This window comes from Notolepis coatsorum, assembly GCF_963971535.1.
Source record: "Notolepis coatsorum genome assembly, chromosome: 1".
Classification (NCBI taxonomy): Eukaryota; Metazoa; Chordata; class Actinopteri; order Aulopiformes; family Paralepididae; genus Notolepis; species Notolepis coatsorum.
The window spans coordinates 173,431,819-173,445,645 of NC_140165.1; the positions used below are offsets into that span (position 1 = coordinate 173,431,819).

Consider the following 13,827-nt stretch of genomic DNA (forward strand, 5'->3'; position numbering starts at 1 on the left):
ATTATTATAACCATTATGGACCCACTGTGGGGCGAGGGTGAATGTCATGCCAGTTTGATAAAGGGTCAATGGGAGGCAGGCCACGTGAGCGGATCGGCGCGGCCGAGAAATCCGCTCTTCGCTCTTTAAAGCTTGGTCCGCTCCGCTAATCGATCATGTTGACCCCGCCCGCCCCCAAGTCGCTCTCCGCTCGCTCCCCGCTCACCTTGAATCGAGCCCCGCGCCAGATCGCTCGGCAGATTTTTTTTTTTTTTTTTGGAGCATGGTGTAAATTAGCTCAAACTACAACAGTCTACACCCCCTGGGCCCCTTAACAATTGTTTGTATTGAGCCGCATTGTAATTGTACCCATTCTGCAATGTTAAATAACGTTGTTTATCCATTCACTAGCTATATTAAGCGATGATAGGCTAGCCGAGCCACAATGCTATGGTCGCTGCCATTAACATTAGCATGTAAGCTAACGTCAACAACAATGGCGTCGATACGTTTTCTAACAGGAGTGAATATCACAGGTTCACCCTTCTCATTGGTTGAAAATGGCCTTCATGTTTGTACATCGCCATCTGTTGCTTTGGCATTGTACTGCATGTATATTACATCAACAGTGTTAAACCACTGTGAGCGACCTGGAGTGGATTGGAGCGGAGGAGAACTCTCGCTCCGGACGTCGCACCGACCCATTTTAAAACCCACTCCTCGCTCACGTCAAAACCGCCCGCTCCGCGCCCCGCGCCGCTCACGCTCCGATCCGCTCACATGGCCTGATGGGAGGCATGTAGTATTGCACTTTACTTTACTTGCACTTTACTTGTTTACTTTTGTAGTGTTCAGATAACACTAATAACACAAACACAAAGCAGCATTCCTGCTGCATTTCACTACAACAGTAAATCAAAAGTGCATTAATAAATGATTTTGTTAAATGTATAAACTTGTATCCTGCTACTAAACAAAACATTCCTGAGTGCTTCATATCCATAACATGCATTTCAGTGTTATAATGTTTTGTTTAGTAGCAGGATAAAAGTTTATACATTTTAACAAAATCATTTATTATTGCACTTTTGATTTACTGTTGTAGTGAAATGCAGCAGGAATGCTGCTTTGTGTTTGTTGAGCAGTGGGCTTTGAGTTCATACATTTATTTTATTAGAAGCCTTAATTATAATTGATCATTTTTGTATATATTTGGGGTCACAGCAATACTTTTAAATTCAGCTGTTTATAAATTCATAAAGTTGAATTTGCATTACTAAATGCATTTGAAATGGAATAAAAACAAAGTTACAACAAATTATAATTGTTTATATACCTTATTTATCACATCTGTGACTATTATGGGCTATTTGAGTGATGGGGTACTACTGGCGGGACTGCCGATAAACAATGCGGCCCCCCAGATTGATTGTGGACATTTTGTGGCCCTCACCATATACAAAGTTGCCCACCCCTGGTGTAGTGTGTAGTATAGTGTAGTGTGCAGTATAGTGTAGTGTGTAGTATAGTGTAGTGTGTAGTATAGTGTGTAGTATAGTGTAGTGTGTAGTATAGTGTAGTGTGCAGTATAGTGTGTAGTATAGTGTAGTGTGTAGTATAGTGTAGTGTGTAGTATAGTGTAGTGTGTAGTATAGTGTAGTGTGTATTATAGTGTAGTGTGTAGTATAGTGTAGTGTGTAGTATAGTGTAGTGTGTAGTATAGTGTGTAGTATAGTGTAGTGTGCAGTATAGTGTAGTGTGTAGTATAGTGTAGTGTGTAGTATAGTGTAGTGTGTAGTATAGTGTGTAGTATAGTGTAGTGTGTAGTATAGTGTAGTGTGTAGTATAGTGTGTAGTATAGTGTAGTGTGTAGTATAGTGTAGTGTGTAGTATAGTGTAGTGTGTAGTATAGTGTGTAGTATAGTGTAGTGTATAGTATAGTGTAGTGTGTAGTATAGTGTAGTGTGTAGTATAGTGTAGTGTGTAGTATAGTGTAGTGTGTAGTATAGTGTAGTGTGCAGTATAGTGTGTAGTATAGTGTAGTGTGTAGTATAGTGTAGTGTGTAGTATAGTGTAGTGTGTAGTATAGTGTAGTGTGTATTATAGTGTAGTGTGTAGTATAGTGTAGTGTGTAGTATAGTGTAGTGTGTAGTATAGTGTGTAGTATAGTGTAGTGTGCAGTATAGTGTAGTGTGTAGTATAGTGTAGTGTGTAGTATAGTGTAGTGTGTAGTATAGTGTGTAGTATAGTGTAGTGTGTAGTATAGTGTAGTGTGTAGTATAGTGTGTAGTATAGTGTAGTGTGTAGTATAGTGTAGTGTGTAGTATAGTGTAGTGTGTAGTATAGTGTGTAGTATAGTGTAGTGTATAGTATAGTGTAGTGTGTAGTATAGTGTAGTGTGTAGTATAGTGTAGTGTGTAGTATAGTGTAGTGTGTAGTATGGTGTAGTGTGTAGTATAGTGTGTAGTATAGTGTAGTGTGCAGTATAGTGTGTAGTATAGTGTAGTGTGTAGTATAGTGTAGTGTGTAGTATAGTGTAGTGTGTAGTATAGTGTAGTGTAGTGTGTAGTATAGTGTAGTGTGTAGTATAGTGTGTAGTATAGTGTAGTGTGTAGTATAGTGTGTAGTATAGTGTAGTGTGCAGTATAGTGTGTAGTATAGTGTAGTGTGTAGTATAGTGTAGTGTGTAGTATAGTGTGTAGTATAGTGTAGTGTGTAGTATAGTGTGTAGTATAGTGTAGTGTGTAGTATAGTGTAGTGTGTAGTATAGTGTAGTGTGTAGTATAGTGTAGTGTGTAGTATGGTGTCGTGTGTAGTATAGTGTGTAGTATAGTGTAGTGTGTAGTATAGTGTGTAGTATAGTGTAGTGTGTAGTATAGTGTAGTGTGCAGTATAGTGTAGTGTGTAGTATGGTGTAGTGTGTAGTATAGTGTGTAGTATAGTGTAGTGTGCAGTATAGTGTGTAGTATAGTGTAGTGTGTAGTATAGTGTAGTGTGTAGTATAGTGTAGTGTGTAGTATAGTGTGTAGTATAGTGTAGTGTGCAATATAGTGTGTAGTATAGTGTAGTGTGTAGTATAGTGTAGTGTGTAGTATAGTGTAGTGTGTAGTATAGTGTAGTGTGCAGTATAGTGTAGTGTGTAGTATAGTGTAGTGTGTAGTATAGTGTAGTGTGTAGTATAGTGTAGTGTGTAGTATAGTGTAGTGTGTAGTATAGTGTAGTGTGTAGTATAGTGTAGTGTGCAGTATAGTGTAATGTGTAGTATAGTGTAGTGTGTAGTATAGTGTAGTGTGTAGTATAGTGTAGTGTGTAGTATAGTGTAGTGTGCAGTATAGTGTAGTGTGTAGTATAGTGTAGTGTGCAGTGTAGTGTGTAGTATAGTGTAGTGTGTAGTATAGTGTAGTGTGTAGTATAGTGTAGTGTGTAGTATAGTGTAGTGTGCAGTATAGTGTAGTGTGTAGTATAGTGTAGTGTGCAGTATAGTGTAGTGTGTAGTATAGTGTAGTGTGTAGTATAGTGTAGTGTGTAGTATAGTGTAGTGCAGTGGTTCTCAAACTTTTTACACCAAGTACCACCTGATAACGTAGCTGGCTCTCCAAGTACCACCATATGACCGGCGTTAAAATACAGTCTATTCAGCTATGCACAGTTAACGCAGGAGGCAAATGTATTCCTGATACCATTATTTATTGTTAACTTTTGTCAGACACAGCCACAATGTACAAAGAGATAGCACTAGAACTACGCTTCCACACAACTCATCCAATGCAAGGGGCATTGAGAACATAATAACTAACATTCTCACATAGCAAGTGAGAAAATTAAAGGGGAACTCCAACATTTTGGGAAATTAGCTTATTTAACATCTTCCCTGGAGTTAGACAAGAAGATACATACCTTTTTTGTCTCTGTGCGTGCATTTTAGCTTTGGGAATAGACGCTCCGTTAGCATAGCTTAGCTTCATCACTGGAAGTGAGGCAGGACAGTAGCCTTACAGTGCCTTACAGTGTATTGCAAGGTCTGACATTGACCAAATTTGATATGCATGACCTTGGTGGGCTCTAGGTCAACTCCTGAAAAGGGGGTCAATGTCAGACCTTGCAATCAAAAGTTAGGGGGCGCACTGAAATTATGGCAAGGGTTATTAGCCCCCTAACTTTTGATTGCAAAGTTGTGGGGTGGCTTTTCTTATTGTTCTCTTAACAGACAGTTAACACTTTAGTTGCCAGAGGACGAGTTTAGGCGTCCTTCCCCGCCATGCTCAAGTTGCCGAAGACGCCGTAACTCGTCTTTGATATCAATATTTCAAAAATCTGTGATCGGAATCATATTTTCCATCCGCAGCCTTCACACACAGTTCAGAGCTCCTCTCAATCCTCTAGCGGTTCAAGAGCGCCATCTGGTGGCCGATCGGCAGAAGCGCCAAACAGGAAGTGATGTGGCTGAAGTGCTGTTCACCCATATTACTTCCGGCCACTCTCTATAGCTCCCGCGACTCCATCTTGACACAATACATAGCGATCCGTTGCCAATAACTCGATAAACAACATGATTTGGACGTATATACCATTGTACAACCTGGAAATGGACCGGGTATTTTTACATCCCATAATAGAAAAACTGTCTACCCCACGTTGATCGCCCAATGGCCCGCGGAGACTGGGGTGAGTTTTAGCGTGTAATATTTCCGTGTTCGATACTAACTGATCTGATGAACATATGTCCCACATTAGATGAATGGTATAACGCTGCCCACGGAATTATAAACGCCCCCTCGCCCATCCGGTCAACATCAGATGACGTGTAGTAACTTCCAGAAGTACTTCCAGTTGGAATTTTTTATATCGCGCTGATTGCTATCAAACTGTATTTCATCATCAATATAATGCATTTGGGGCTATAAATCATGTTCTGGAGAAAGCTGCAGAAAGAGATGAAAACATACTTATACTTTAGATCATATTTTAGTATGAATATGTGAATGAAAAAGTTTAACGTTGCTACACCATGAACAATACATATAGGACCTTGAATGGGCCCTAATAATGGCAATCTAGCAATAGAATTTAAAAAGTTATAGCCCTGCAAAGAAGGGGAACTTCTCCATGTTAAATAGAGCTGGCAACGGATGGTATATCATGAATTTAGCCTTAGGCAATCAAAGTGTTAAGAAACGATATAAGAAAAATAATAAGAGAGTATTGGTGAATGAGGCCCATTGTGTTCACAAACACAAAAGCTGTCTATGTCTTGAATGCTGTAACAGAACTAACCACCACATGCCACTAAATGGGATAATAACCCTAACCCTCCCCCGACAATAACCCTAACCCTCCCCCGACAATAACCCTCCCCCGACAATAACCCTAACCCTCCCCTGACAATAACCCTAACCCTCCACCGACAATAACCCTAACCCTCCCCCGACAATAACCCTAACCCTCCCCCGACAATAACCCTAACCCTCCCCCGACAATATGGACCAGCTGAGCCCCTCGATGCTCACTGTGCACCTGGGGGAACGCCATGTTGAGAGGCCCCTCTGGGAGCTCCACTTCATATAGCAGGCTGTAAACAACATCACTCATTTAGACCAGTGGTCCTGTCTCCCTATCTGACATCTACTGTACCATAACACCCCCTATCTGACATCTACTGTACCATAACACCCCCTATCTGACATCTACTGTACCATAACACCCCCTATCTGACATCTACTGTACCATAACACCCCCTATCTGACATCTACTGTACCATAACACCCCCTATCTGACATCTACTGTACCATAACGCCCCCTATCTGACATCTACTGTACCATAACACCCCCTATCTGACATCTACTGTACCATAACACCCCCTATCTGACATCTACTGTACCATAACACCCCCTATCTGACATCTACTGTACCATAACGCCCCCTATCTGGCATCTACTGTACCATAACGCCCCCTATCTGACATCTACTGTACCATAATGCCCCCTATCTCAAGTCAAGTCAAGTCAAGAGTTTTATTTGTCACGCCATACAAGTATACAATGAAATGCGGGTGGTCTTGCCCGCAACGATGTGCAATACAGTAATAACAACATATAATGGAATCCAATAAAACAACATTGTGCAATAAACATTAACATAGTAGGGCATATCGGTATTTGTACATAAGTTATTTACAGAGCATGGAGGACATGCTAGGTCCTGTGGTAGTGCATACACTGTTAGCTACGGATGAGGCACTGGGTCTTTCTGTACATTGCTATTTTATACAATCTCAAGTTATACTATACTATTTTTAAAGTGACCTTTCCTTAGTGGCCATAAGTGTGGGCATGTGCAGCATGAGTGTGTGCTTGCTCATGTTAAAGTGGCTGCTAGTGTGTGAGCGTGTACAGTGTGTGTATCGTGTGTGTGCTCATGTGTGCTTGAGTGTGGAGAGTTCAGTGTTCAAGGCTCTGATGGCCTGGGGGAAGAAGCTGAGCCGAAGCCTCTCTGTCCTAGTAGCTGGGGTTCGCAGGCGTCTGCCTGACCTCAGCAGCATGAACAGGCTGTTGTTGGGGTGGTGTGGGTCTTTCATTATTCTATGGAAACAGCACGGCACAGGACAAGAAGGCCCTACAGAGAGTGGTACGCTCGGCTGAGCGCACCACTCTCTGTAGGGCCTTCTTGTCCTGTGCCGTGCTGTTTCCATACCAGGCAGTGATGTTTCCAGTCAAGATGCTCTCTACAGCTCCTGAGTAGAAGGACTGGAGTATCTTCCCAGATACTCTGAACTTCCTTAACTGTCTCAGGTGGTAGAGGCGCTGCTTTGCCTTTTTTGAGTCTATGTGTGTTGACCATGTCAGATCCTCTGAGATGTGGACCCCCAGGTACTTAAAGCTGCTCACCCTGTCCACGGTAGCCCCGTTTATCCTCAGTGGTGTGTGTGTCTAATCCACGATCAGCTCCTTGGTTTTACCAATGTTCAGGAGCAGGCTGTTGTCCTGGCACCAGCGTTCCAGTACCTCAACCTCCTCCCGGTAGGCCTTCTCGTTGTTGTCCGAGATCAGCCCCACAACCACTGTGTCGTCTGCAAACTTCACTATGGAGTTGGAGCTGAACTTGGCCACACAGTCGTGTGTGTATAGTGAGTACAGCAGGGGGCTCAGAACACAGCCCTGGGGTGACCCAATGCTCAGGGTGATGGTGTTGGAGGTCTGACCCCCCACCCTGACCGCCTGGGGCCTTTCGCTCAGAAAGTCCAGTATCCAGGTGTCACGTACAAAGGTCTGATGACCACATAGAATAGAAACTGGAGCAGGCTGCACATGAACAAAAAACAGCCCCTCTCAGTAGATGCTTTTAAAGCACAGTCCCGGGCAGGTAGGAAACAACACAAATGCGCTTTCAAAAGGTAAATGATATTTATTATCTGTGGCAGGGATTCAAACCTCCACATGCAATATGTATATATAACGAAGGGAAAAAACAACCCACAAACAATTAACAAACAGGGAGAAGGATAAGGGGAGAACAAACAAGTAATATAGGTAAAACACAAGTGTTGGCAAGGGCCAACACAGTATAAAGTTCCCTTGGGGAAACAGTGGCAAAAATGGCCTAAAAGCCAACAATATGTATATAGATAGCAATCCCTTAACAGGGAAGAAAATAGGCACAGAGGCCAACAATGTATACAACACACACAAAGGAGAAACAAAGGGCAGTATAAATATATATGTGAAGATCCACTTAAGAGTGGTAAACGGCACAGAGGCCAACAATATAAAGCCACACACAGTGGAAAACAAGGGCAACCTCCAAACGCTCTGGTCACTGGCAATTGACACAGAATGAGGCGCCAGGATGTGTGTGTGCTGTCAGGTATTTGTCCACCCGTCCCTCTTGAGGTGATTGCCATCAGCTGTCATTCATTAGGCAATCAGCACTCTTCAGTGTAGGGACGGGCGGCACCTGACAGAGAAAGAGAAAGGGACAGCATTAGCTATCATGGCACACACACACATCACATACAAAACATAACACATTTACATATACTAACCTGATGTTCAGATGGTGTCATAAATACAGTAATAATGGTAATGACCAACCCACGTACCCATGTACGTCACACCTCCCCCCATAAGAGCGAACCTGTAGGGTTAGCAAAACATTATTACTTATTACCCAACATCAGATTAGTACCACATACCAGGGAGAACAGAAACAACAACAAAAAAAAATGTCTCCCTCAATCCATCACCTCCACAAAATCACCCACCAAATGGGCTACATCAGCACCACACAGGCCACGCTCTGGGCCCACACGGTCGACCACCACATCACCCAAAACACATACAATGCCCCTAGGCACATCACCCAACACCAGACGCATCAGCCGTCGGAACGTGGCCGGTGCATTCCTTATCCCGAAGGCCATGATGGGCCCCATCCTGGACAACGGGAACAAGTCAGGCACAGTTATCGCGTTCACCTTCCTGTAATCAGTACAGAAAACGGGGAGACACATTAGGCTTGGGAGCTAGAGGGTAAGGAGAGCTCCCGGGACTATGGCTAGGCTCAGCTAGCCCCTCGTCCAGGTGCACAGAGCCTCTCCCCTCACTACCTCCCTCATTGCCACCGGACACGATATGCGCATCGCTTAATGGGGTTCGCACTCCCAACATGAACACCGTGCTCCAGGACGGTCGTTCTGGAAACACATCAGACAACATCATTGGACTCAACAATAACAATTGTATTATGTACAATATGCACAACAATATGAACAACAATGTCTGTAAATATGTACTACAATAGACGCGCAGTGACGTCACTCATAGGCAGCGGGTCTATTAGGCCAGGGGGGCTATGCCTACCTAAAATATTATGCCGGGAATTATGAAATGAATATATAATCCGAATTCCAGCCCGCCGATGCAGCGAACACCAGCGCACTCTATTGAGTCAAATTTCAAAAAGGAAAATGGACACACAGTATTTCCCCAAGGCATATAAACAAAGTAACTTAGAAGCCGCACCGGGCTGCCCCTGGGCATAACTACAGGGATCACCGGAGGCTATATGTTGCCTCATCTTGGCAAACAAGGGCTTGCATCATGAAAGCCAGAGTTCATCAAATCGTGAAAACTGCATGTAGTACATACTGGCTACTGTATGCACACTGTTTTCAAAACGTGGTGAGATCTAAATCACAAATAACCATAAGTGCCATAAGACACAATCAAGTTCACCTGGATAAACAAAGAAACACCACTCTAACCATGTAGCTCACAGTGTAGGATGAATCTAAAGTGGCCAACAATATATATATCCCACACAGGGTTTGGTCCACGCAGGCCGGTAGAGTTTTCAGTTCATGTACAAAAAATGTAGTCACACATCAAATTCCCCATGGTGTGTAGAACTCTAGAGAATAACATGTTCGCAAATAGTTTGGACTATTGGAAATACTTCTTAAACTGTTTTGTGTTGCCCTTTAAGGGTCTACATGTGGATTACCGAATGTTGTGAAAAAAACAACAAACCGTACTTTGGACAGGCCGCTCCACCGATACCGACCTGTCAACAGGAGACAACAAACTTTACTTTGACAGGCCGCTCCACCGATTCCGACCTGTCAACAGGAGACAACAAACTGGAAACATTTCCTGAAAAAAATTAAGAATAAAAAAATCATCTCATCGCGACAGGACAGCAAACAGGGAAACAAAAACCAGCACATTTCCCTGGTACCATCACAGCTTCCATCTCCTTCCAAAATGGCGTCATAAAATGGCGTCACAAAAATAACATGGACAGGATCCAAAATGGTGTCAGTAAAAATAACATCAACAGGACCCAAAATGGTGTCACTCAAATTAGAACTTTGGTAACGGCCGGAACAGTAATATTCCTCAGAGGTATCGCCTCTGGGAAACGGGTAAAACCACACATAATTGTCAACATGTATTTATTTCCTGCTCTTGTTTTAGGCAGATGACAGAGACATGTTCAAAAGGTTCCCCCATGTCCGGAATGGAGCGGAGGGGAGCTGGATGCACCCCCTGATTTGGCGTCCCCACTATTACAAGTTTTAGCAATACCTAAATGGCCAGACCACACATGTTCATGTGCCAACAATTACACGTGATGTCTATATACCATTGGCAACACAATTTGACGCTTTGTATTCCAGTCTTCTCCACACCTCAAGTCTGCAACACCCGGTCTAGGTGTGCAACACCCCTTCCTCTATCACAAAGGTCTGTTTCTTACTAGCAGTAGCACTGGCCACTGCCGCAAAACAACTTGATAGGGAGGAATCACTGTGCTGAGCAGCGATCAATGCTTGACGAGTCAGTGGTAGTGGTACGTCAGCAAATTTGGGAATTACCAGCTTCCCCTGAACGCAACTTACAGCAACCTTTTCCATCTCTTCAATAGATGGCCCCCTGTCCTCAGCGAGAGCCTCGCCACAGACAGAGTCACTCAACGTCAAAGCTTGAGTTTGCTTCCTCTCCTGTGCCCTGGTGACAGCACAAGTAGAAAAAACATCGGGGTGACTTTTAATCAATTCAACACAACACAAGTCAGTCAAAGGAGCGTTTTCAACCTCCAACACAGGGATCACACTCTCCCCAGCGATATCGTTCCCCATGATAAAATCAACCCCCTCCAGAGGGAAACATGGGCGAATGGCGACAGGAAAACAACCTGTGATCAGATCTGATCACATCTAACAGTCATGAAAATAATAAATGTTGGTTCTAACCACCTAACTAGGATCATCTGGGTAACACTAACTACCCCGACTAAACTACTCCCCTAGCGGGATGAGGACTACACATATCTTCAGCCGCTTACCGATTTCATTGCACGCTCCACCGGAATAGACGACGCGTGCCCCCCTCCCCCTAACCAAGCAGGTGATCCACCCTTTACCTATGTGGAAAAGAATTGAATGGTTAAGAGCATAACTTACAAAAATGGTTTACAACAGTCAAGCGTGCAGCACGGAAATATGGATATATAATAATATAACTTACCAAATGAAAAGACGCAACCTACCTGACATGCTCCAATCGACAAGTCCACATGTCACATAACAACAAGGAACTATACAATTGTGCAAACTAGCGAGCCCCCATGTCATGTACAAAGGTCTGATGACCACATAGAATAGAAACTGGAGCAGGCTGCACATGAACAAAAAACAGCCCCTCTCAGTAGATGCTTTTAAAGCACAGTCCTGGGCAGGTAGGAAACAACACAAATGCGCTTTCAAAAGGTAAATGATATTTATTATCTGTGGCAGGGATTCAAACCTCCACATGCAATATGTATATATAACGAAGGGAAAAACAACCCACAAACAATTAACAAACAGGGAGAAGGGTAAGGGGAGAACAAACAAGTAATATAGGTAAAACACAAGTGTTGGCAAGGGCCAACACAGTATATAGTTCCCTTGGGGAAACAGTGGCAAAAATGGCCTAAAAGCCAACAATATGTATATAGATAGCAATCCCTTAACAGGGAAGAAAATAGGCACAGAGGCCAACAATGTATACAACCCACACAAAGAAGAAACAAAGGGCAGTATAAATATATATGTGAAGATCCACTTAAGAGTGGTAAATGGCACAGAGGCCAACAATATATATAAAGCCACACAGTGGAAAACAAGGGCAACCTCCAAACGCTCTGGTCACTGGCAATTGACACAGAATGAGGCGCCAGGATGTGTGTGTGCTGTCAGGTACCCGTCCCTCTCGAGGTGATTGCCATCAGCTGTCATTCATTAGACAATCAGCACTCTTCAGTGTAGGGATGGGCGGCACCTGACAGAGAAAGAGAAAGGGACAGCATTAGCTATCATGGCAGACACACACATCACATACAAAACATAACACATTTACATATACTAACCTGATGTTCAGATGGTGTCATAAATACAGTAATAATGGTAATGACCAACCCACGTACCCATGTACGTCACACCAGGCGCTCAGGGCGGAGCTCAGACCCAGCTCGATCAGCTTGTCCACCAGTCTGGTGGGGACTATGGTGTTGAACGCTGAGCTATAGTCAATGAACAACAGTCTCACATAGCCCCCCTTCTGTCGGTCAAGGTGAGAGAGGGTGCTGTGCAGTACCTGGGAGACCGCATCGTCAGTGGACCTGTTTGGCCTGTATGCAAATTAAATGGGGTCCATATCACTGGGGAGGGAGGCACAAATGTGATCCTTGACAAGCCTCTCGAAACATTTCATGGCCACAGAGGTGAGTGCCACCGGTCTGTATGTTGGGGAGGGTTTCTTTGGTACAGGGATGATGGTGGACATCTTGAAGCAGGCAGGGACCACTGACTCTGCCAGGGATTGATTAAATATGGCGGTGAACACAGGGGCTAGCTGGTTGGCACAGGACTTAAGTATGCGTCCTGTTATACCATCTGGGCCAGCAGCTTTTCTGGTGTTCACCTGCATAAATGCTCTTCTCACACTGTGTTCCGACAACGAGAGAGCGTCCCCGCACCCCCGCGGTTGCCCCCCCCCCCCTCCACAACAGCCGGAGCGCCAGTGACGTCACTAGCCGTTGAGCTAGCGGCGCCACTGTCTACACCAAACCGAGCGTAGAAGGAGTTGAGTTTGTCCGCGAGCGAGGCGTCGTCGCTCCCCATTGAGGGGCCGCTGACTTTGTAGTCAGTTATTGTCCTCAGTCCCCGCCATAAGCCTCTTGTGTCGTTTTGTGCCATTTGTGTCTCCAGTTTATCAGCATATGTCCGTTTTGCAAGTTTTACAGCCTTGCGCAGAGTATAGACTGTAGCCTTGTATTCCTCCATGTTTCCTGACTCTCTGCCCAGGTTGTAGGCGGTGGTGCGAGAGTTCAGAGCTGCTCTGATAGTACTGTCCAAGTGGACCAAGTCTCGTGAGACTAAAATAATTGCACAAACAAATAGAAATCGTGCGCTACTCATATATCTTATATAAACCCATAAGAAATACAATTGTGTGTATTATTATTAATATGCAAAAAATAAGCATATAAAATTGTAAACGAATATAACTATATTAACCAACTGTTAACCATAGCTGCAGTTACAAGATATGTCTGTAATCTGTCTAGTTTAGTTAGGATGTCTATTTTCCCCCATGTCTGCTTTTTTGCAGCACTACAAACATGGGAACTCTCTAACCCTCCCCCCCCCCCCCCCCCCATCTCTCTGAGTGCCCGTCTCCTAGCGCTGACTAAGGTGATGGATGCCTCGGGGTCTTGGCCAAGATTGCAGTGACTGCTCTACATGCACCACCGAGGCCATGGATCAGCTCCTTACCGTCGTCTGTCAACTGGCCTGTCAACGCGGTTTCATTGCTGGGTTAAGTACTTCTATTCTATTCACATAATATGCTTACTCTACTCTATTCACATATATGCTTACCACTTGTATCTATTGCTATGTCCGCCCATTACAATCACGCGAGCTGTCTAACGCCTGTCCTGTCTCCCTGTCTCCCTGTGAGTTGCTGTCCCAGAGTGTTGACCGGAGTGTCGGACGTCCCGTGATGAAGGCCGGGAGGATGCGACCCTCTCTGCGTGCCCTCCTGTCTCCCTGTCTCCGGCGGTCTCGTAGTGGTGACCGGAGTGCTGGACGTCCCGCGATGATGTCAGGGAGGTTGCGACCCTCTCTGCGCCGCCCCTATCTCCCTGTCTCCGGCTGTCTCGGAGCGATGACCGGAGTGTTGAACGTCCCGTGATGAAGACGGGGAGGACGCAACCCTCTTTGCGCCGCCCCTGAGCCTCAAATAGATTCGCTATCAGCTCTATCTTTAATCTTTCAAAATGTTGAGTTGCTATCGCTATCAGCT

General features: G+C 44.4%; 1 protein-coding gene across 1 annotated transcript in view; it reads right to left on the reverse strand.

Annotated features, from left to right (window-relative positions):
* Positions 1 to 8,408, reverse strand: part of LOC311223464 (protocadherin Fat 3-like) — a gene marked incomplete at both ends in the record, with an annotated part of 130,417 nt that extends 122,009 nt beyond the window's left edge. The window contains one exon of the mRNA XM_084308251.1: positions 8,238 to 8,408. Within this exon, the coding sequence (XP_084164377.1) occupies positions 8,238 to 8,408 (171 nt within the window). The remainder of the gene's footprint in view (positions 1 to 8,237) is intronic.
* Between the last annotated feature and the right edge of the window lie 5,419 nt (positions 8,409 to 13,827).